This window comes from Nelumbo lutea, chromosome 8 (genome assembly GCF_056320005.1).
Source record: "Nelumbo lutea isolate HS-2025 chromosome 8, American lotus-T2T, whole genome shotgun sequence".
NCBI classification, from domain to species: Eukaryota; Viridiplantae; Streptophyta; class Magnoliopsida; order Proteales; family Nelumbonaceae; genus Nelumbo; species Nelumbo lutea.
In genome coordinates this window covers 9,327,680-9,352,850 of record NC_142691.1, presented here as the reverse complement: position 1 = coordinate 9,352,850, position 25,171 = coordinate 9,327,680, and the positions used below count along the sequence as shown (strand labels likewise).

Genomic DNA, 25,171 nt, shown 5'->3' with positions numbered 1-25,171 from the left:
GGTGGCTCCTTCAATGCAAGAAGCGGTAGGGGCCTCTTATGTCGAGACTACTCACACGGGTGGCCCTGCCTATTCTAGTGCTTCTGCTTACTCTGGGTCAAGAGGAATTCAGGAGCGTGCTGTCGCCGAACTACGCTCTTCAGGAGAGTAGGGAGGCCACCTTCCCCGAGAAGATCGCAGTGTGGACCGATCTTCCTTTGAACCAGGTCGCTTGTTGTGCCGCTACTCATGCTATGGTGGTGAGTCAGATTTCTTGTTGGGCTTCTTTGTTTTTATCCCTCTTGTTGTCGTTCTCTTAATCACTTGTTCCTTTTGGTAGGTGAACTATTCTATTCATGCCTTGGTGGTCCAGGTGGAGAGGAGCTCGATGCAGGCATGAGATGCTGAAGAGACTTTCCGTGTCGCCGAGGCAACTACTCGAGCTGCTGAGGCGGCTGCTCGTGCTGCTATGGCCAGACAGGCGAGGTCTCAGAGGGATGCCGAGGCCATGGGGGTGGTTGTGAAGCATATGGCAGATCTGAAGCTAGATCTACAACATCAGGTCGAATACCTTTAGGAGGACATAAGGGAGAAAACACAAATCTTTTTCTAAGGCATCGAAGATGCCAAGAAGAAGGCCCTTGATGAGTACATCGCCTCGCCGCACTTTGATGACCTGATGGTGGACTCGTATAGAAGGGGATTTAAACTGAGCCGATGGATGATCCGGAACATGTACCCTGAGCTCGATATCAGTGCCATATCCACTTCGCACATAACTCAGGAGATGGCCAACGCTGCCAATGGTGAGCTGGATTTCGAGGGCGAGGCAGGACCTTCGGGTGTCGTTGAAGGTCCTAACCATATGCCCGATTTGTTTTTCTTGCCCAGGTCACTGCACTCGCGTGACCTGCCTTTGGCTGACTATTCTTTTCTTGCCTATGTCGAGGTTCCTTCGTTAGCTCGGCATCCTGTCCCTTAGGCTCTGGTAGCGATTTTGTCCACTTCGATTGGCGGTCTATAGGTAGTATCGCCTTAAGTTGACGATGTTCCACACTCGGGGTACTTGTTTGCCTTCTAAGGTTTCGAGCTCGTATGCCCCTTTGAGCGCTCTTTTTACTCTGTAGGGCCTTCCCAATTTGGTCCAAGTTTGCCCATGCTGGGTTTGGGCACCATAATCTTACAGAGAACCAGGTCGTCGACTCGAAAGTTCTACTTTTTTACTCTGGCGTTGTAGTACCGAGCTGCTTTTTGCTGGTGGCCGCTGTCCAGATCTGCGCGAGGTCTCTTACCTCGTCCAATAGGTCGAGGTTGGTACGTAACTCATCTCCGTTTGCCTGATCGTCATATGCTTCTAGTCGTAGGGTAGGTATTTCGATTTCCGCTGGGATTACCGCTTTAGTGCCGTAGGTGAGGTTAATGGGGGTCTCTCTTGTGGCATTTTTTTTTTGTAGTTCGGTGAGCCCATAGAACACTTGGTAGCTTGTCTGCCCACAACCCTTTAGCTCGGTCTAGTCATGCTTTCAATCTGCGGAGGTTGGCTCTGTTCATTACTTCTGTCTGACCGTTTGTCTGTGGGTGTGTGACCGATGTGAAGTTTTGACGAATTCCCATATTTTGGCACCACTGTTGGAACTTGATATCCTCGAACTGTTTACCGTTGTTGGAGATCAGTACCCGAGGTAGCCCGAAGCGGCATACTATGCTCTTCTAAAAGAAGTTCTGTACGTTTCGGGCTGTAACTGTTGCCAGAGGTTCAACTTCTATCCATTTTGTGAAGTAATCTACTGCCACCACTAGGAACTTTCTCCCACCTGTTGCTGGCGGGAATGGCCCTAGGAGGTCAATGCCCCATTGCGCAAAGGGCCATGGGCTAGTGAGGTATTTGAGGTCGGAAGCAGGCTGATGGTGGATATTGACATACTTCTGACACTTGTCGCATTTTCTGACGAGCTCGACGACTTCTGCCTTCATCGTTGGCCAGTAGTATCCTTGTTGAAGTGCCTTTTGGGTGAGGGCTCTGCCCCCTGGGTGTCCGCCACATAGTCCTTCATGAGTTTCGCAAAGTACGAGCTCGGCTTCGACAGGTCACAAGCAACGCAGGTAGGGGAGCATGTAGGACCGTCGGTACAACCGTTCGTCTATTATGACGTATTTGGCTGCCTAGCGCTGCACCCTCTTGGCTGTATTGCGATTTCTAGGGAGGGTTCCATCTAGCAAGAAGCTCGCGAGTGGGTCAATCCAGCTCGGCTCTGCTTCAAGGACGGGAGTGACCTCCTCTGCCCCACCGAGAATGCTAGCCGGAGGTAAGTCCTCTATGTACACGGTTCTCATGGTGTTGTGACTCGTGCTGGCTAACCAGGATAGGGTGTCGGCCTCAGTGTTCTCTGACCTCGGGATTTTCCTGATGAAGTGTGAATGGAAGTTGAGCATATCCTCCTTTACTTTCACCAAGTATGCGATCATAGAGAGCTCGCGTGCTTCGTATTGCCCGTAACCTGGTTAACCACGAGCTGGGAATCATTGCAGGTAACTATGTGCTTTGCTCTTACCTTTTGGGCTAGGTTCAGCCCGACTATCAGTGCCTCATACTTTGCCTCGTTGTTGGATGCCGCAAACTCAAAGCGTAGTGCGTATCCAATTTCTTGCCACCCGTGCCACATAGGACTATTCCAGCCCCGCTGCCCTGCTGGTTTGAGGAGCCATCTACGTGAAGGATCTAGGGCTCCTTATCCCAGTTCGCGCTTGGCCTAACCAGGAGAGATGCCACACTGGCTGCTACTTCACAAGGTTCAGACTCTATTAGCTTGGGAGCTCCGGGTTCACCTGAACTGGGGATCTCGAGCTCAACCGGCCCAGGGGCTTAGAGACTGAATGTACACTCGGCGACAAAATCTGCTAAGGTTTGGGCCTTAATGGCAGTTCGTGGCTTGTACTGGAGGTCGTACTCGCTGAGCTCGATGGCCCACTTCGTCAGCCGACCAGAAACCTCGGGCTTGAGTAAGACTTGCCTCAGGGGTTTGTCAGTCAAGACGATGACGGTGTGAGCCTAAAAGTATGGACGGAGTTTCCGAGCTGCAATTACCAGTGCATATGCTAGCTTTTCTATCTGCGGGTATCTCATCTCTGCTCCCTGCAAAATTTTACTAATGTAATAGACGGGCCACTGGACCTGATCTACATCTTTTATTAGTACCGAACTGACCACCTCGTCGCTCGCCGAGAGGTACAGTTCTAAGACCTCGCCCTCCTCGGGCCTGGCTAAGGTTGGCACAGTGATGAGGTAGTTCTTTAGCTCGTTGAATGTGAGCTGGCAGTCTCGGGTCCATTCGAACCCTTTGCCTTTGATTGCCTTAAAGAAAGGCAGACAACGGTCTGCCGATTTGGACATGAAGCGGCTCAGAGCGTCTATGCGGTCGTTTAGCCTCTGAACCTCTTTTATTTTTCGGGGTGGTCTCATATCTAGGATGGCCTTTATCTTGTCCGGGTTGGCCTCAATACTGCGCTGGTTAACAATGTACCCTAAAAACTTACCCGATGTGACACTGAAGACACATTTGTTGGGGTTCAGTTTCATGCTAAATTAACGCAGAATTTGGAAGACAAAATCTAAGTCTTGTATTAATTCCTGTGAGAACTACGTCTTGACGACCATGTCGTCTACATAACATTCTATTTTCGTGCCAATTAAGGGCCAAAACAGCTTATTTACAAGTCTTTGTAAGGTCGCCCCAGCATTTTTCAGTCCGAAGGGCATGACCTTGTAGCAGTACAGGCCGAACTTGGTTATGAAGCTAGTTTTTTCCTCATCGGACTGGTCCATCCTGATTTGGTTGTAGCCTGAGTAAGTGCCCAAGAAGCTTAGCAACTCATGTCCCGAGGTCGAGTCCACTAGGCGGTCAATTCGGGGGAGGGGGAAGTAGTCTTTTGGGCAAGCTCGGTTCAGGTCGGTGCAGTCGACGCACATGCACCACTTGCCATTTGCCTTTTTCACCAGTACTGGGTTGGCTACCTAGCTCGGGTAATGAACTTCCCTTACGAGGAGCTTTTCGACCTCCTTGTCGACTGCCCTCCAATGCTCCGGGGCTAAGTTGCGTTTCTTCTGTCTAATGGGTCTGACTACAGGGTCAGTGTTAAGTTTGTGAGTTATAAGGCCAGGGTCAATACCAGGCATATCGGCCGCGGACCATGCAAAAATATCTAAATTTTGAAATAAGAAACTCGCCAATTCGATTCGTAAAGGCTCTTTGACGGAAGCACCGATCTGTAGCGTTCGAGCCAGATCTATAGCCGAGGTCAGGATCGCGACCATTTCCTCTGTGGGTGAAGCTCGTTCCTCGCCCTGCTCCATAGGCCGCTCCAGTTCGAGGTGTCGGCTGCCTTGGTTTTTCCCTTCAGGGTGGCAACATAACACTTGCGGGACTCAAGCTGGTCGCCCCGCACTACCCCCACACTAAAGTCTGTGGGGAACTTCATTGTCATATAGTAGGTGGAGACCACTGCCCGCAGAATATGCGTAATTGGCCGCCCTATTATGGCATTGTATGGGGAGGGGGTCGTGACCACCAGGAAATCATGGTTGAGTTTGACTGCGAAAGGCCGCGTGCCGACTTCCACAGATACTGTTATCTTCCCGAGGGGCCTGACTTCCTCTCTGCTGAAGCCCACCAAAGGAGTGTTTGCGGGCTTCATCTCACTTCTCTGCAACTGTAGCTGGTCAAATGCCGACTTGAAGAGGATGTCCATCGAACTACCTGAATCCACAAGTACGCATCAGACTTCGAAGTCGTTGATCCTTAGTTTTATGACGAGCGCGTCGTCGTGGGGGTAGTGGACACCTTGTGCGTGGTCTTCCATGAAAAAGATTGGTTCTTCTGTCTTTGGCGTCTTTGGAGGGTTCTGTTCTTCTCGGGCTGCCTCGCGAACTGACGTCCGTGCTGCTGCCGAAGTGCACCCTGCTACCACCGAACCTCCCACTATCACATGGATGGTTCCCCGAACTGGCCTCTCTTCTGGAGGCTACTGCTGCAAAGCTTCGGCCAGTTTGCTGCTGGATTCGGGGGCATCCTTTCCGTGCTCCCCTTGCCGACCTGCCTTATTATTATTATAATTAAGCTGTACAAAATTTCTCAAGTATTCGCGACGGTTGAGTTCCTCTATCTCGTCCCAGAGATTATTACACTATTCGGTACTACGACCGCGATCTCTATGAAAACTACAATACATATTTTTATTTCTCTCGTTCGGATTACTCTTCAGGCGAGGTGGCCACTTTACGTATGGGGTGTCCTTGATCGTCATCAAGATCTCGGTCCACCTTGTGTTTAATGGCGTGTAATCCGTCCGAACTTCTAAGGGAGCTCGGGATGGCTGGCTTGGCTTCGCCTCCCGGGCTTGGTTTCTTCTGTCGCCGGGGTTGGAGGGCTCACCTTCTCTTTTTCTTTTCTCGACTCCGCCTTCGGTTCTTTGGTTGATTTCTTCCTCCATTCTCATGAACTTGTCCGCGAGCTTGAGGAAATCGGCCATGGTCGCGAGCTGGCTGTCCACCATATGCCATTTAAACTCCTTGTGCGTTACTCATCTCTTGGCCGCCGTGTGCTATACTGTGGGGTCCAATCGTGGTATCTACAAGCATGCTTCGTTGAACCGCTTGATGTAGCCCCGGATGGATTCTCCTTCCCTCTGGACTACTCCGAAGATGCTTTCCTCGGTCATGGGGCACCGCTTGCTGGTAATGAAGTGTGCAGTGAAGACTTGCACAAACTGGGTCTAACTTCTTATTGACCCAGGGGCTAGGTTACTGCACCAGGTGCGGGCCACCCCCTGAAGGTGGTGGTGACGACCATGCACATGCATGATTCACTGGCCCTAGCGAGGTGCATTTGGGACTGTAAAGCATCAACGTGGTCGTTGGGGTCAAAGGACCCGTAATACTTGTCCAAAGGTGGGAGCTTGAAGTCTTTGGGCATGGGGACAGCCAGGAGTTCTGATGCGAGGGGGGAAGGAACTGAGAGAATTGGGCAGCTTTTACCTCGTCCGAGCTCGTCTCTTCCTTACCTCTGAGCTCGGGCAAGACACGGATGGTAGTTCGGCGACTTCGTCGACGCCTTCATTGTTGAGCGGGCCTGGTACTGGCACTGCTGGCCTCTGTGTTGCTGAGCTCGATTGGCCCATAATGTTGGTAGTCTACTGCTAGGGTGCTGAACCGGTTCTCTGTGAGTGGAAACTCAAGCTTGGAGCACCGAGGTGTTGACTTTGCGGGCGAGGTTCCCAACCCGCATATGAGTTGCGAGGCAGGGGTGATTTTCCTTTCCTTTCGGCCTGGGGATGAGGCCTGACTATTAGGGGGGTTTTAGTGTTGGGAGGCTTCTCCTCGGTGAGGGCGTCCACCCTGAGGGGAGGCCTTAACCGGCTTCGGAACAGGGTGCCGAGGTGGAAGTAGTGACTGGTTCAGGGGTAGCTGAGGGAACTGCTGTTGTTAATGGTGTTGAGAGAGGTGGTGTAGTACTTGGTGCTACTGGAGTTGATGCTGCTGGAATTGTTGCATTTGGGCTTGCATTGCCCGCATGCCTTGCATCAGGTCGTCCAACTGGTTCTGGTGAGCCGCCAGTGGGATAGCAGTTGGTTCAGCAAAAGTTGTTTCAATAGGGAGTGGAAGAGGGATGTTCACGACGGGAAGGTTTAGGGGCGCCACTGCACACCACCGGGACTTGGAGTTGTTCCCCGATGGCGTTCGTTTCTGTCCCATGTCCGGCATTGCTGGAAGAAGCCATGGGTGTTGGAGTTTTTAGGAAGAAGAGGAGGTTATGAGAATTTTAGTGGGAGGCTTTTAGAAGCGTTTCCCACAGACGACACCAATTGATGGTGCGCAATCCAGTCTGTCCTAGCTGTCAACGACCTTGCCTCTGAACGGAGCTACAAAGAACCTGAAACGGAGAAGATGAGGAAACTCCAGGGGGAACCTGGTGAGATTGCTCCAAAGCTCAAGTTAGAACTCTCTCAAAGGCAAGATAAAACCAGATAGCGGAAAGTTCACATACCTTGTTGTTGGGGGTAGGGGCCTTTTATAACCACTTCGCGCACTCACTCTGAGGCCTCTGTCAGGTCGGGTATGATTACTTCTATGTTTCTGCCAGTTCGAGTGTCATCCCTTCTGCTGGGACAGAACTGCCACTGCTCCTTGTTGGAGTCATCTCTGTAACTAGAGATGGCGGTGGCAGGTGGCCATTTGAAGTGTGGCTATCAAGCGTCAGATCCCAATTTAGTCAGGTGCGCCGCCCCTGGATACGAACTTCCTCGGTGTCAGGCATGGTACAATTGTTCAGTTTGGCGTCCTGGAGGCGAAGTGTTGGAGTGGTGAGTGAGGTGAAGTCTTGAGTTCAGAGGTGTGTCCCGAACTGCCATAGGGTAGGCCAGTTCGGGTTACTGCCCTTTGGGTTTGGCTTGGGGCCTAAGGGAGAGTTCGGGCTCCTAGGTGGGAATTCGGGCTCCCAGTAGGGAGTTCAGGCTGTTGGTAAGGAGTTCGGACCGCTGGTTCCTCCCTTTGGTGCTCGTGCCTTAGGCGCGCTGTTGTGTTGAGTTGTTGCCTTTGCCACGTGTTGCGTAATTACGAGGTCGGGCCAAATCTCAATTCATCAGTTGCCATGTACTCTGAACTTTTTGTTAATGAAGCATAATAATTCAAAAGTCTTATGTGTGCAAAAGTCTTTCTAAGTAAAATTTTTCTAAGTGTTGGGTATCTCGAAGTACTAAGATAGCAAGCTAGACTCCAAGTAGGAACAACCTTGTATTGTTGTACATTGAGGTGGATAGACACTATAGGGTATATACCCGACCTGCGTATGCACGGACTACTTACTTACCCAAGCCAAAGAGGCGATTGGGAGTCATTGCGCCTATGTCGAGGAGGCGAGTAGGACTTATCTGCCCATTACGAAGAGGCGACTAGGACTTATTATAGTGCCGAGATCTTTTGTCAGCTCACACCAGGCTCAGGTACCATAACTTTTCGGAGAACCAGGTCATCGACATAGAACTTCCGTTTCTTGACCTGGGCGTTATAGTATCGAGCTACTCTCTATTGGTAAGCTACGGTCCGAATGTAGGCCAGGTCTTACACCTCCTCTACCAAGTCTAGGTTGGTACGAAGCTCGTCGTCGTTTGCTTCCTCATCATGGGCCTCAAATCGCAATGTGGGTACCTCACTCTATGCCGGGATCACCGCCTCTGTGCCATACGTGAGGTTGAAGGGGGTCTCACCCGTCGCGGTCTTGATAGTTGTTCGGTAGGCCCAAAGGACATTGCGTAGTTCATCCGCCCACAATCCCTTTGCTCGAGCTAGGCGAGCTTTTAATCTGCGAAGTATCGCTCAGTTAGTTACTTCTACTTGTCCGTTCGCTTGGGGTTGAGCCACCGAGGTGAAGTTTTGCTGAATCCCCATCTCGACACATTAGTTTTGAAACTTAACATCTTCAAACTGCTTCCCATTGTTGGATATCAGCACCCGGGGTAGTCCGAGACGACATACTATGCTTTTCTAGAAGAAATTCTATATGTTACAAGCTATGATTGTTAGCAGGGGTTCGGCTTCCATCCACTTTATAAAACAATCTACCGCTACAACCGAGAACCTCCTCTGCCCTATTGCTGGTGAGAAAGGACCGATGATGTCGATTCCCCATTGCTCGAGTGCATCTGCCTTTACTGTGGGCCAATAATAGCCTTGCCTTAACACTTTCTATGCAAGGGCTCTGCCCACCAAGTGTCCACTGCACAAGCTTTCATGGGTGTTGCGAAGTACGTGCTCAGCTTCTAAGGGTCGTAGGTAGCACAAGTAAGGGAGCATGAAGGATCTTTTATACAACTATTCGTCTATGAGGACATACTTGGTAGACTGACGCTCTACCCTCTGAGCTGCATTGCATTCTACATGTAGGGTCCCGTGGAGTAGATAACCAGCGAGTGGGTCGATGCATCTCAATTCCGCTTGCTCCACGGGAGCGACCTCTTCTGCTCTCCCAAGAAGGCTAGGCCGAGGTAAGTCCTCTATGTACACAGTTCGCATAGTGTTGTCACTCGTGCTCACTAGACGTGACAAGGCATTGGCCTCAGTGTTCTCGGACCTCGGAATTTGCTTAATAAAGCAGGAGATGAAGCTATGTAAGATCACTCTGACTTTGGCCAGGTAAGCTGCCATAGTTGGGTCGTGGGCTTCGTACTCGTCAGTGACTTGGTTGACCACTAGTTGTGAATCGCTGCATACGATGAGGTGCTTCGCTTTCATTTCCCTTGCTAAGGTCAGCTCGACGATCAACGCTTCATACTCTGTCTCATTGTTCGATGCCTCGAAACCGAACTAGAGAGCATACTCCAGCTTCACCTTGCTTGGGCCATACAATATCAGTCCTACACCGCTTCTCCGTTGGTTGGATGAGCCGTCAACGTGGAGGATCTAGGGCTACTCATCCTAGGTCAGTACCACTCTGATTGGGCTTGGTGCCGCACTGGTTGACGCTTCTATCGTGTGAGCGAGCTTGATCAATTCGGGGGTCATTGTGCTGAACATGCACTCTGCTATGAAGTCCACCAAGACCTGGGCTTTGACTGTTGGTCATGGCTCATACCGGATATCATATTCGCTCAACTTGATGGACCACTTCGTTAATCTTCCAGACACCTTGGGCTTATAAGGAATCTGCCTCAGGTGTTTGTTGGTGAGAACAACAATAGTGTGGGCTTGGAAGTATGGGCGAAGTTTCCGAGCTGGTATGGCCAGCGCGTACACTAGTTTCTTGATCTCCGGATACCTAGTCTCTATGTCTTGCAAAACTTTACTAACATAGTACATGGGTCGCTGGACCCGATCTAATTCTTTGATCAATACCAAACTAACTACTTCGTCGCTTGCAGAGATGTATAGTTTTAACACGTCACCTTCTTTAGGCTGAGTTAAAATTGGAGCGGTACTTAAGTACCTTTTCAACTTGTCAAAAGTGAGCTAGCACTCTTTGGTCAATTCGAAGTTCTTGCTCCTTTTTATAGCTTTAAAAAAGGGTAGGCATTGGTCTGCCGATTTAGACATGAAGTGGCTCAAGGCAGTTATTCGACCAGTCAGCCTCTGGACTTCTTTTATTTTTTGGAGTGGTCTCATATTTAGGATCGCCTTTATTTTTTCTGGGTTGGTCTCGATGCCACGCCAGTTGACTATATAACCTAGGAATTTACCGGAAGTGACTCCGAAGATGCATTTATTTGGATTTAATTTCATGTTATATCTTCTTAAAATTTGAATAACATCATTTAAATCGTTCAACAAAGAGTTTGAAAACTGGGTCTTCATGACCATGTCATCAACATAACATTCTACTTTATTGCCGATCAACGGCTCAAAAACTTTATTTACAAGGCGCTGGAATATTGCCCCAGCATTTTTCAATCTAAAGGGCATGACCTTGTAACAATATAGCTTGAGCTCAGTTATGAAAGTGGTCTTGTCTTTGTTAGTGGGATCCATCTTAATCTGATTGTAACTGGAATAGGTGTCTAGAAAACTCAGCAATTTGTGCCCTGAGGTCGCGTCCACTAGGCGATCGATCTTGGGCAGTGGGAAGTAGTCTTTCGGGTAGGCTTTGTTCAGGTCGGTGTAGTCGACACACATGCGCCACTTGCCATTAGCCTTTTTCACCAGAACTGGGTTGGCCACCCAACTCGGGTAATTGACTTCCCTGATGAAGTCTGTCGTGAGGAGCTTCTCGACCTCCTCATCGACTACCCTCCAACGTTCTGGGGCGATGTTGCTTTTCTTTTGTCTTACTGGTCTGAGTAAAGGGTCGGCATTAAGCTTGTGAGTTATAATTTTTGGATCAATCCCGGGCATTTCTACCGCGGACCAAGCAAAAATATCTAAGTTTTCAAGTAAAAAACTTACTAGTTGGGTTTGAAGTGGTTCATTGATCGAGGCATTGATCTGAAGAGTTTTGGATGGTTCAGCAATAGATACTGGTATGTGGACTGTTTCTTCTTTCAGGGCAGCTCGCTCGTCGGAATACTTTGTCGGTTGCTCAAGTTCGACGTCCTCTGCCATCTTTGCTTTTCCTCTCAAAGCGGCCATGTAGCACTTGCGGGATTCAAGCTGGTCACCTTGCACGACTCCCACCCCGTAGTCAGTTAGGAACTTCATTGCTAAGTAGTAAGTGGACACTATCGCACACAAAACTTGCGTGATAGGCTAACTTACTATCGCATTGTAGGGGGAAGGAGTCGTGACTATCAAAAACGTGTGCTCAAATCATACAATGTTTGGCCACGTGCATGCTTCCACGGGTACTGTGACTCGACCAAGAGGCATGACCTCCTCACCGTTGAACCCTATCAAAGGTGTATCTGTCAGTTTCAAGTCGCTCTGCTGTAACTGTAATTTGTCGAAGGTCTCCTTGAAGAGTATGTCTGCTGAACTGTCTGAGTCTACTAAGATGTGTTTCACCTCGAAGTCGTTGATCCTTAGCTTCTCTACTAAAGCATCGTCGTGTGGGTACTGGATCTCGCGTGCGTCATCCTTTGTGAAGTAGATCGGTTATTCAAGTCGAGGTCGCTTTGGCAGGTTTTCGCCTTCGTTCTCCAATTCGCAAACCGAGGTCCTCCCAGCTGCTGATGTACATCTGGCAATGATGGACCTACCGGTGATCATATTGATCACTCCACGAGCTGGCCTTTCCTCTGCCAACTATCGAGGTGGCTGCTCATTCTACCTGCTGGTCTCAGGGGCATTCCTCCTCTGGTTCCCCTATCGGTCTTTCTGTCGGTCTGCTTGCCCCCTCTCTTCTTGCAGGATGTAATTCTTCAGGTACCCGCGACGAATAAGTTCCTCGATCTCATCACGGAGATTCCTGCAAATTTCCATGTTATGTCCATGATCTCGATGGAAATGACATTAGTCATTCAGATTTCTTGTTGTTGTGTCTCCCCTTAGCCTGGGAGACCATTTGATGAAGGACGAATCCTTAATATCCATTAATATCTCTCCTTGCTTAGCATTCAAATGTGTATAGTTTGTTCTCTCCATGGGCAGGGTCTTGGAACGTCGACCTGACTTGTGCCCGCGCAAAGGAGACTAACTTCTTGACTTGCTTCTTCCCCTACTCGGGGACTTGCTCTTCTTTCGTTTCTACCCACCGTTGCTCGTCCCTTCATTCTATATCTTCCTCTTTTCTATCGGTGGATTGTCAATCTTTTGGTTGATCTCCTCCTCGGTACTAATGAACTGGTCTACCAACTTAAGGAACTCGGTGATATCTTTTGGCTTGTTGGCTACCACGTGCCACTTGAACTCTTTATGGTTGATTCATTTCTTTTCCGCAATGAGTTGCACCGCTAGATTGAGGTCCAGTATCTACAGGAAAGTAACATTGAAGTGCTTTACGTAGCTTCTGATTGATTCTCTTTCCCTCTGAACCAAGTTCAGAAGGCTTTCTTGTGACTCCGGACATTTCTTACTGGTAATGAAATGTGTAGTAAATAGATCAGAAATCTGTGCCCATCTTTTGAGGGAGCCTAGTGCGAGGTTTCGATACCAGGTTTGGACTACCCCCTGAACATAGTGGAGAAGGGCACACACATGTAGGATTCGTCAACCCCAACTAGGTGCATCTGAGACTAGAAAGAATCCACATGATCATTGGGGTCAAACGACCCGTCATACTTATCTAATGGGGGTACCTTGAAGTCTTTCGGCATCGGGGTTTCTAGGAGCTTGGGAGACAGAGGAGATGACCGGCAAAGCAAGGGAGGCGTAGTCTTCATTGCCACTGAGCTCACTTCTTCCTTTTCTTTAGCTTGCTCTGCTTGTTGGCTTGGTTTCGTTGGTGGACTGTTTTTGGCCAAGGAGCGACGTGTCTTGTGGCAGTGGCGTTGTTGCTTCTTTACCAGCTCAGCGTTGGTGTTGTTGACCTCGGTCTGATCTGGTATCTCGACATCATTACGGACATTGTTGCGAGGTGGATCCTAGTTCCTTCTTGTCGAGTTCAACTAGTTGTGGAGTTCGCACTGGTTATCACGAGGCACCGGGGGGTCCTACCTTGAGTTCGCACCTCAAACTCTGGGCTGGTTGTTATCTCCTCATGATCCTTTGTTTTCTTGCTGGAAGCGCCGCACTGGATTGGCCTTGTTGAGCTGACTATCCTCGGGTCTATTTCTAAAATTTCCTTGTGAGATTGGAGGAGTGTGCTGACTGTCTCTCCTCCCACGGGGTGAAGCTTGACCCCTGGGAGGAACTAACACTTGCGAGGTCCCCTCACCTCGATGGGGGGATCGGTGGATGTTCTGGCTAGTTCCAATCCAATTTTGGTTCTAGACCTGGCGCAACCTTGGGTGCCGGGGTGGAATTGGCTGCTGGTTCGGCTGCAGTGGTGGGAACTGCTGTTGATACTGTTGGAATTGTTGGACTTACTGCATCTGGATCTGTATTGTCCGGACGCACTGAACCAGATCATGGAATTGGGAGTGCTCAATTCCAAGGGGGACCATGGAGGCTTAGAGAAAGTTATGCCCACTGGGGGGAGCGGGACACTCACTTACGTAGTTACCTGCAGTACGGACAGTGCTGGGACTCCTAAAGCTGTAAGGGGAATAGTAAATTGACCGATGCATACCGTGAGACCTTGGGAGAAGGTTGATTGCTGAACTTGCCCCCTAGTGACGTTCATCTCAATGCTTTTCCCAATGTTGTTGGAAGAATCTATTGAGATAAATTGAAAGCTAGAACTACAACTGAAATTGGGATGACTTTTTGATCGGTACCCACGGACGGCGCCAATTGATGGTGTGTGATTTGGATACTCCTAGCTAGAAGATGATTTGAACACTAGTTGGGTGGCGAGCTAGACCAAGCTGCAAGATAATAGATCAGAGAAGCTGGGGTGGCTAAATCGACGAGGTTGCTCCGATGCTTAAATCAGTATTATATTATACATGCGAGCTGAATACTTGAACGCTAGAGTGCTAGTGAGCAAATAATCACGCGTACCTTTGCCTTGGGGTTCGATGTTCTTATATAGTGGCGTAGTTGTGGATCTTATAAAAAAGCTTTGGGATCTTCGGGCTGCGATCTGTTCCATTTTTGAAGGAGAGCAATGTGTTAGTTGATAAGGTTTGTCGCTTTCCTCCGATTCGGGCGGAGTGAGGATGAGTCCTGTCGTGATCCTGAGAAATTCAGGGTCCGCTGGGGAGGCTTCTGGAGTGATTATGTGGCATTTTGGTTCTTTAGCCCCGAATTGGTACTTCGGTTCTTTAGCCTCGAACTAGATTGGGTGTCGAGGTGTCTTTACGTCGAGGTGGTTTTGGGCTGAGGTGACTGAATACCCGAGCTCTAATTGTTGCGGACTAAGTTCTTTTGGCTGAGTTGTCACCCCTTGAGCAGATCACATTCACGTGACCTGTTCTTACTAGGTTGTGCCAAATCACCCTTCATCAGTTTTAAAAACCATTATTTTATTGGTTTCAAAAACATACATGTATTGTTTTTAAAACAAAACCAACTTGTTTTTCCTTTGAAAACAAAAGTAGATGCAAGAACATGTTTTATTTTATTTATTTATTTTTGCCAATGTGACAATTCCTAAAATAAATGAAAATAAAAACATTCATGTTATAGAATGCCCCCTAAAACGTAGTGGATCTTAGCTCTTAGGTTGGTTCAATGAGAATGTAGAGTTGGAGTTTGGATGTCATTAGGATTGAGAAAAAAAATCAATGGTTCTAATGGAAGTGGTGAACAATTTACATATTTTATCCTCTTCAGTCATAGCAAGTGATTTTTTTTTTCCAGCTAGATGAGTTGTGTTTTTGTGATAGGTGGTTATATCCTATCAAGGCTCAGTTTGGAAAGAGTATAAATACACATTTGTAGAGTGCAAAATCTTGTGTTTTGTATGTATTTTCATTGCATGTACACATTTGTATTTGTATCCTTTCCAAACTGAGCCTAAGAGGTCGTTTGATTGCACTTTTCAGAGGTCTAAATCTGAAAATGTTGCTTTTCAGACCTTACACTTGTTTGGTTTTACCTCTTAAACTTGATCTGAATCTTATTTTCAAATATGAAAATAATAGAGATTAGGCTGGCTCTTAACGCGCTCAGATGCATTTCAGAGCCTGTGCATAGTCCAAATTACCCTTACAATATTTTGGAAATGATGTGTGCTACTCCTGTCTTCTCGCGTGCTCAGACTCATTTGGTCTCTCTCTCTCTCTCTCTCTCTCTCTCTCTCACACTTGCTCTCTCTCCCTATCTTCCCGCCACTACCACTGCAACTTGCAGCGGCGACTCTTGAGCCTGTCTTCCCAGTTCTCTCTCTCTCTCTCTCTCTCTCTCTCTCTCTCTCTCTCTCTCTTTCTCTCTCGGGGGATTGAGGGTTTTATCGTGCTCTTGGAGGCAGGTTATCTATCCCCCTCTTTCGATTTTTGTCTCCTCATTTCTTTGCTATTTCCCCTTTTCTCTGTTCAATTTCACAGGGTTTCTGTCATGGCTTCTGCTGAAGTTGAGTATTGATACTTCATTGGTGGGCTCACATGGGTCACCGACAACCAATCTCTCGAGTGGGCTTTCGGTCCTTATGGTGAGATCCTAGAATCAAAGGTCCATTTTAACGAGGCGTCAGAACTTTGTTCGATGCAGAGATTGGATCTATCCTGATGAATCAATTCAACTTTGTTGATCTATTTTGTGTTCTCTAACATCCGTGGATTTGTTCATCTGTATTCTATTCCCCTTATCTCTATTACTCTAATTGATCATCGAAAATGGCATGTGCCTTTGTCTTTTCAGAGGCGTAGATCGATCGATTTGGGTTCAGATCTTCTCTCTCTCTCTCTCTGCCCTGTCTCCTCTCACCGCCACTGCAAGTTGCAGCGGTGGCTTTCTCTCTCTCTCTCTCTCTCTCTCTCTCTCTCTCTCTCTCTCTCTCTCTCTCTCTCTTTCTCTTCTATCTTCCCGCTATCGCCACCGCCACTACAACATGCAACAGTGGTGGTTTGGTGAATAATAATAATAATATTATTATTAATTATTAATTATTTTTATTAATTATTAAATTTTTATTAATTATTTTTTAATATTTTTTATTAAACATTAATTATTTTTATTAAATTTATTTATGTTATTTATTAATTATTAATTAGTAAATTTTAATTATTTCAATAAATTTTAAAAATTATTTTAAAATTTATTTGTGTCAATTATTAATTATTTTAATATTTTAATTGTTTCATTTAGTAATTATTAATTTATTATTTTTTATCTATATTGTTTCAATATTATTTTGAGGTTGAAAATTACTTTTTATGAGATAATGCAAATTGAATTCAATATTTTCAAATAGTATGTTTTAGGGTAAAATAGTAAAATCAGTAAATTTCAGATGGTAAAGGATTGGTCCAACACAAACAAACTTGTAGAGATCCTTTAAAAAGTAGAAAAACATCTATGGCTCTTTTCAGATTTCAAACACTTTTAATATCTCTTTTACTTTTCAGATTTATCAGACTCCACGTAAGTGATGCCTCTTATCATGATTAGATTTGGATTGTCAATGCTGCACATCTTATTGCGAACCTATACTATATATCATATGTTATAACAAGGAGATAATTACTTTTATAGTTTTTCATAAAATGTAAATTTTAATTATGATTTGCACCATTTGCCTCTTTTGCATTCATTGAGAGTGCAAAATTGGCAAATTCAAAATGTACACCTCTACGGCTCTACCTCCTACCAAATTTTTAATTAATCTTATATAAAATGGGACCACCTCATTTTACCTCATACCTTGATCTGTCTCTATTATTTTTCATATAAAGCGAGAACCACATAATTTTACATCTTATTTCACAGCCAAATAAGGCGAAGTCAAATATGGAAAAGAAAGCAAATCAGAATTTACACTCAAACCCATTGGCACTTCCCTACATTAGTACATTTACACCCGTACGTGCAAATGAAATTTGCACTAAACAAACGGATCGTTAATAACAGAGGGACGACATTACAAATTTACAATGGATGAAGACCCTCTAACTCTGAGCTCTCCAAATCAGAGTTAGTGGAGTCAAAGCTCGAACAGTTGTTGCAGGTTGTGCTGCTAAAAGGACTCCCCATTCCCATTCTGTTTATGCCAGAACCAAGACTCCTTTTGTGGCAGCAGGATATACCGATTTTGTGGCTTATGATACGACCAGTAGTCCTCTTTCTCTTCTTGTCGTTCTTCTTCCTCCATTCCCGTTTCCTAAGCCAGTGGCGTGCCAACATCAACCCGAGGCCCACAAATACTAACATTATGCACCCTCCGCCAATTGACAATAGAGCTGCCAAAACCCAGTTTGTTCCTCTGCCATGTGGCATGATGATCCACGTGGCTGCCATGTAACCTGTGGCCATACATGACACGGAAACCCACATGACCTTATGGGCCACGGTCAATAGTTTCATCAATGGTTTCCGTCTGAAAGGGATGATGCTGAGCAAGACAACGACGACGCCAAGTGACAGGAAAAGTGCCATGTTATTGCTAATAATGAAGACCTTGAAATGGGTGGCCCTTCCCATTGTTGACTTCCCAGCAAATGGCCCATCTTGGTGAACACTGCCGGGAGGGTTAACGCCGGCAGAAAATGTAACACTGGCTATTAGAACAGCAACTATGACTAGTGTGTTTTGAGCATTCTGTACACTCGCATAGTGGAGTTTATGTTGCTTCCTCCGGCGACTGTAGTGTCTTTGTTGTAGGCGATTGATTGGAGGGAAATCCAAGATAGTTTTCGACCATGGAGAAGCAGGCAAATGATTTCCATGCAACCTTTCCCATTTGTTCTGGATATTGGGTGAATGCTCGGTCGATCCGTGTGTCAATTGATGGTTTCTCTTACCACCGGCTTCCTTTAGTGCAAGAATAAGGTTGAGAGAACCGGAATTTCCAGCTCTGGACTCGGCAATGTCGAGAGCCGTGCATCCTTTGCGGTTGAGAGCATTGACATCAATATCTGTCTCAGTCACGAGGTACGTAACAATCTGTACATTTGTCAAACCAAATGAAGTAAATAAGAAACTAATAAGTAATAAATAAACATCTCAGCTCAGGCATGGTGTTGCATGCGATTGGGCTAGCAGCTGGTGTATGCATGTATCATGTATGTTCCGATATCTTACTCTGGTGAGATTCCTAGCCGTCGCTAGATGTAGTATGGTGTTGCGGTCGTGGTCTGGAAAGTCTAGAAGTTCGTTGATGTTGTGCGCCTCCACCAAAAATTTGATTGCTTCGTAGTGGTTGTTCTTGACACCAAGATGTAGAACCGTTTCTCCTTGGCCCGTCAACATACCGGCCGATTCTGGACTGGTTGAGAGGATCTCATCTAGGATATCTTCTTGGCCTTTAATAGCTGCTAAATGGAGTGGCGTTCTACCATCGTTATCTTGCAAGAAAGACAGGTCTGGGTCCAGCTTCAGAAGCTCTCTTGTTACCTCTAAATGGCCCTTGTTACAAGCCAAGTGCAAGGGAGAATGTCCTTGGAAGTCTCTTTTCCATGCAAAATCTGGGCGTAATTCAATTATTTCCTTAACAATGTCTGTGATCATGATCAAACAGTACCATAATGTCATGTCATTTGTCAAGCAGATGATCGATGTATGGGATAGGTGGGACTTTCTCAACAGTCACAGGTCACAGAACAGCACAATAGAGAAGCCCGTTTTAGGGCTACAAGTCGGGCCCAACCCAACTTAAAAGAGTTTCAACTACATTGGGCTTGGCTTAGGGTTTGGGCCCATTGAAAAATTTTCAAATTTCCAAATTCCAACCCAACCCCACCCAAGTTCTCTAGAATTCGGAATGGCAGGAACCCACCGGGCTTTAGAACATAGCCAATTAATTAACCACGAAAGAAATGACAAAATAATTTCTCCTTTTCCGTTAATTAACAACACCCATAATCTTAGGGGCTCTCTGCAACTAGGTCCAACCCACAAAACATGCATGGGTGTTCAGTACTGTTCACAGATACACAAATTAATTTCTCTTAAGAGTATTAATATGGAATACATTAACACACAATATAATTAATTAAGAGCTCCATGATCAAGATCAAGTAGTAATTAAATATAAATAACCAATTAATCCACTAATTAAGACCAAGTTCAAATCATGCCCGGATCGGACTACTTACCTAAATGGCCAGCAGATGCTGCAATATGAAGTGAAGTTGCAAATCTATCGTCTTCCAACATAAGGAGACGGGGATCGTTCAAGAGATACTTCACTGCGTCGACCCTGCCATGATAAGTAGCCACATAGAGGACACTCTCACCATTGCGATTTGGCTTGTAGGCAGCCCAAGGGTCAGCCTCCAACAACACCTCTATCATATTCACATGTCCCTCACGACATGCTTCATGCAATGGAGTTTCCATCTTCTCGTTCTCTGCCGATGCCATTTCTGGCCGTAACTTAATGATCTCTGAAGCCAATTCCAGGTTTCCAAACTTGGCAGCTATGTGTAATACAGTGTTCAAAAGGTAGAAGGTTGTTTGCTCGATAATGCTTTCGTCTTCTCTAATAAGATTGAGAAAGGCGGGTACGTCGCCCCTTAGGACTGCCTCATGGAGCTTCCGATCCATGTCCAGCACCGCTGAATATTTCGGGTAAGACAAGGATCAGAGCGCTGGTCCTGGTTGTTTCTGGGGGAGGAGAGAGATGAGGAGAAAGTAAACCCCCCCAGTTTCAATATTTATATATTAATCGTATCGTATTAATTAATTAACAGGACTGTGAAGTCAACCTCTTAACTTCCAAGAAAACCGATCGATGATGCATGACAAGAACTGGGAGACAGCTGCTTCCGAGCTTGTACCGCAAGTGGGGCGGGGTACTGGCCGAAGCTTCCGCGGCCCTCGATCGGCCACTTTGTTCTATCTTCTATCCTGATGGTGGTGGGTATCTAAGAAAATGATTCTATCTTACAAATTCTTAAAAGAAAAAAGTAAGGCTCCCTTTGGTTTATGAGAATAGAGGTTTGGAATCAGAATGAGAATCAGAGTCTTGACAAATTCCGATTCCAACTGTTTGATTAGGTGGAATCAGAATTCCATTCCCATTTTTACTGGAATGACAGTCCTTCATTTGAGGTAATGGTCATTTCCTATTCCTTTCTTGAGAATCAAATCTCATTCCTGCTGATTTTAAATTTTATTTCTATTTCTGTTTAAATCAAAACAGATTTCAATTCTGATTCCAGAGAATTTTGATTCAAATTCCAACTCTAAACTAAACGGATCCTAATATATTATTGTATTTGTTAATTAGGTAAATTGGTTGACTTCGCTTACGTCTCTTTAGGGAGGAATTAAGGAAGCAGATCCTACACCGTGAATGTTAAATCAATGTTCCTTCTTTCTTCCTTCTTCTGGATCAGACGCGCTAGTCTAATTACTTACACTAGAATAATGTGTTTTTTTATGGAAGTGGGGACAAAGCAGGTGCACCTGATGAGGTCCATATATATTCCATTGACCTGACCATGGACTCGTGGAGCTAGCTAGAGGAAAGCATGAAGGCTGCAGATACGCGGCTGTGATCCATGCCTCATCATCTTTTATCTTTTAGAGGGACAACGAGAGACCACCAGAACATCTGGGTCATCGGCTTTTTATTGTTAAGAGGGATCCATGCTTCACCATCCCCTACAATTATTGCAATTGGACAGCCTCAACCTAACTAATCTCATCTTATTCAACACAAGAGAGGCAAAAAGGATAACAATGGAGGGGCAGGGATGGCCATTCCTTTAAATAGGGGAATGTCATTTTGACAGAAATGTAAATGGAATTCTGATTCCGCCCAATCAAATAATTGAAATTGGAATAACCCATTTTAGTTCCAATTCCAGATCCTTATTCCCATGAACCAAACAGGGACTTAATGTGATACAAGTGCTTGTATATTTCTTGGTGAGAGAGAGAGAGGTGGGGAAAGTTACTGATGAGGATTTTTGAAATTTATTAAGAACTTTCACTCAAACTTTCTATCAAACAAATTTATGCATTCAATAATGACATTCTTTGCTGAGAACATACCTGATATTTTAGGAGTAACTATATATTCCACCCAACCAAACAGTTGCACATTCCAATTCTGGTATGTCATCTTAAACAAAATAGCAGAAAGGAAGAAAATGAATCCAGATCTGTCGAGTGTGGTTTGGACAGGGCTGTGTCCCCAATCAAATGAAACCACATGTCTACTCACATTAGCTTGACCTTTTCCATGTGCAAGAACGAATTTAATGAGATGAAGGCAGTGAATAAATCAGAGGTATTCTCTCTCTTTGTTACACGCACCCTAACTAAGAGTGTCAATGGACCCATTTTGGATTGGACCCTGTTCAAACCAAAATCAATTTAGATGGATTGGATGGACCAATAAGTGTATTGAATTAGCCCAGTCCAGACTTAATGGTCCAAATTATTTGTTGGATTGATTGGATTGGACCTGGTCCATCCATAATGAATTTATATTAGATTTGGTTGGATTAGCCAATATCTGATCCATTGATAAAAGATAAGAATATAGGTGTAAATGAATCAGGTTTGTGTTAAAATTAATCTAAATTAGAACAAATTTGAACAGATTGGATGGTTCAGACATTAAATTAGAGCAACCCAAAATGGTCCAAAATATTCATTGGATTGGATTAGACTTAATCCATTTACAACGGACTCACACTGGACTGAATCAGATTGGATCAAATCCAGTCCAATTGACACCCCTAACCCTAACAACCGGATGATTGCTCAAGAAGGACAGAATCATCTAAAGGCACAGGAGTGCTTAATAATGAGCTTTTCAATGCAAGAGTTCAGATTTCAGCATAGATGGAGAAAAGAAAATCCCGCCCAAAAGAAATTAACAAAGAAGGCCATAAGGTCCATAACTTGTTTCTCTTTCTTGATTACCAATTGCTCTCAGCCCTTCATTTCATCTCCCTCTTATAGTTGATACCGTTAATGTTGCACATAATGTAACAATTAATATCTACTCAAAAGTGAGTCATACTAAATCTGCATGTGGTGTTTGAAGCAAGGTTTTTAAAACCGATTTAGAGAACAAATCGGTCTGGGTCCAGCTCTCGGGTTCAATGGTCCGACTGTTTAAATCGAACAGTCGGCCTGTTTTGATAAAAAATAAAAAAATAAAAAATGATCAAAACCATTCGAACGGTTTCAACGGTTAATTGCCCGAATCAGTAGTTCATTGACCAAAATCAAAAGTTTTTGGAAAAAATCCTGTTTTGGAAAAAATGGAACCGGACACCTAACCGATTCCTAATTTTTTCAGTCCGACTGTCCGGTCCAGTCTGGTTTTGAAAACTATGGTTTGAAGAAAGAGGGGGTCAACACTTAGAATATCTCTTCCATCCTCAAAGAATAGTATTGAAAGTGATTATAGAAAAGGAAAAGAATATCAGGGATAAATAAAATCCAAAAAAGACAATATCCAAATGTTTCAAGTAACTAGGGCTGCAACTTGGGTTAGGATGGCCCAAACCCAACCCAAAAAAGTCAGGTTGGGGTTGGGTCAAGGTTGAGGCTTTGATCAGTGGGGCTGGACCAAAACCAGATTTAACTTCATGTTTGCATGTATAAATGTTTTATAAACATGTATTTTATGTATGCATGCTTGTGCCATAAAGGTATGTATGTGTACAAGTATGTCAATAATTTTAAATTTAAAGGCAAATTTTTATTAAACAAAAAAAAAACATGAAACCTATGTCTTTTTATATATAATAACTAGCGTAGGGCCTTGCTTCACAGGGGTTGGAATTGAATTGCAACATTGCTATTTGCTACATTAAAAAATACAATAGTTTCTTAATAAGAAACTTGCATTTATAAGTACTCGAGTCTTGAAACTCATAAAAGACTTACAAGAGATCATGTGCTTGTCTTTTAAATATTGCTTCAGCAAAGCATTTCATATAAAAGAATATGATCATACAGTAATAGTTCTAAGTTCTACTTCATAGCTATCCTTTATTTCACATCAAGAACTCCTAGTTGATCTGGATAATAGGATCGTTCAGCCCGGAACCATCTAGGCAACCATTTTTGGCCATTTTTAATTTTTTAAATTTTGTTGTTAGAATGGGCCGTCCGTTCTACAAACCAATGGCCATAATGGTTATGCTTTTGAGTTGTTTTTTCTAGATGCCAATAATTAGATGAAATAACTTTGTAATCGTAGTCATGGGAAGGGTGGACATTGCAAGGGATTCCAAAACCTTGAAAGATAAATCCAAAGTGACCTTAAACACAGAAAAAATTGACAATAAATCCACCAATTTGAAAAAATCAAGGAAAAAAATTGAGTCTAAAGTTCCGCTTTGAGACAGAGCTAAACATACATGCAATCAAAGAAAGAGACAGAGTAGATATTCAAACCTGCAACCTGCAAGTCCTCCTCTTTTTCTAACTCTTTTAGTTCAGTTGACAATTTTCTCAAATCTCTCTTATTCAAAGTTAACCCTTATTTTCTTTTATATAGTATGCATCTTACCCTAATATTTCAATCTAATGGATAAGATATTCAAACCGTTTGACCCGGAGAATTGAATCGCTGACCCAAAAACTGGTGACAAAATGGTTTCGTTTCCAGATCAGTTTTTAAAACCTTAATATTTCCAATGAAAACATTTTAATCTCAAGACAATCCATTTGATGTTATGATAATGCTTGTCCCCATTAATCAAAGGTCCTATATGGGAGTCCTTTTTAACCCATTATTCACATGAGACCTAATTTCTCTCTCTCTCTCCTCTTCGGACCGAAACCTCTGGACCATTATTCTTTTTCAGACTTCTGGAGTCTAACCATTGGTGCCAAATCCATCCTCTTACAACCCTAATGTCAGTAGTGATTTTTGTTCCATAATTCATATTTCATTATTGATAATTTCATGATTTTGGGTTTTCAATAGAAGATCTATAATAGCTCATAATAGACTCTAATAATTTCACTTTTGTACAAACGACCAACACCCATCTCGTATTCTCGTTCTATCGACATATGACACGTTCAGAGACACAGAATTTACGTCTTGAGTTTTTCAAAGGACGGTGCTGGTCAGGAAAATAACTATTATGCCAAGAAAAATAACTCCATGTCGTTGGTTTGTTGCAGATCATGAAAGCCCAGAACTGAAGTACTTACTCCTGTTCTTTTTGTTGACAAATCAATCAATGGACCATCTTGGTGAACGGCTTAACCACGCCAGCTCCAGCAGGAGGGTTGATTCCGGCGACATCGATCATGCATATAATCAAACAAGGCCGATTATAAACTACCGGTATTAATCGGTCGGAATTCCTCCAATGGTAGCTCCATCCCAGCCTCCATGTATATATCAAAATTTGACCAGACAACGTACACAGCTTTACAGGCCAAATGGTGGCCGGATAGTTCTATGGAAGCATGCATGAAAAGACCTGATGCGCGCACCTTAGTTTTCATTGACGTTTGAATGCATAAATATCAGTGCACCTTTTTCGTGTGTCTGATATATATATAGATCAGATGCAACGCTAGCCGCATCTTCTTGCAATTAGAGAAGCTAGGCCAGGCCACCTTTTTACTGGGGCAGTGCCGCAGTGGAAGGCACAGGCAGCACAGAAGTTTTCTGATGCTGCAGGAGTGAAGGGTTCTGAGTCAAAATTTCAACACACAAGTCAATACACATATATTTCACGAGGTGTTTCATCAATAATTGATCTTCCAAGTAAAAGGAGTGAGACTTAATTGGCAAATAATTGCTGCAGAATTCTTCTTTTGATCCCCCCTCCCCATCTATGATCTATCTAATAAATTCATTTTATAAACGAGCATTAATTATACAGTTATGCATCGATATGTACCAGGGCGGGGCCCTCTAATCTTCTGCCAATTCAATTTTTTTCCTTCCTTTCCTTTTCGCTTCCGAACAACCAAATTCTAAATTGAATGGTGGAAATGAAGTAGGAAACTCGGATCAGAACCGAGGTCATTTAATTTAGAGCATATGGTTCTACAATATATCTACCTGTTTGCACAACCAATAAGGCTATGCCCATGAATGGGTTCTCCTCAGGATGGAGGAATTAATGGTTGGCTCTG

General features: G+C 44.7%; 1 protein-coding gene across 1 annotated transcript; it reads right to left on the bottom strand.

Annotated features, from left to right (window-relative positions):
- Positions 1-16,929: 16,929 nt before the first annotated feature.
- Positions 16,930-19,695, bottom strand: LOC148842586 (uncharacterized). The gene is made up of 3 exons (XM_088959807.1): positions 19,192-19,695; positions 18,179-18,594; positions 16,930-18,040 (listed from the first exon to the last, which is right to left on the bottom strand). The coding sequence occupies exons 1-3, from the start codon at positions 19,640-19,642 to the stop codon at positions 17,027-17,029; spliced, it is 1,881 nt and encodes a 626-aa protein (XP_088815933.1). The 5' UTR covers positions 19,643-19,695; the 3' UTR covers positions 16,930-17,026.
- Positions 19,696-25,171: the final 5,476 nt, after the last annotated feature.

Bases quoted from the DNA above. Each gene is read 5' to 3' on its own strand.
- LOC148842586 (XM_088959807.1), bottom strand. From the start codon at position 19,642: ATGGATCGGAAGCTCCATGAGGCAGTCCTAAGGGGCGACGTACCCGCC. The intron at 18,595-19,191 runs GTAAGTAGTCCG...TCATGATCACAG, and splicing joins AGCATCTGCTGGCCATTTAG to ACATTGTTAAGGAAATAATT. The intron at 18,041-18,178 runs GTAAGATATCGG...ACAAATGTACAG, and splicing joins CGGCTAGGAATCTCACCAGA to ATTGTTACGTACCTCGTGAC.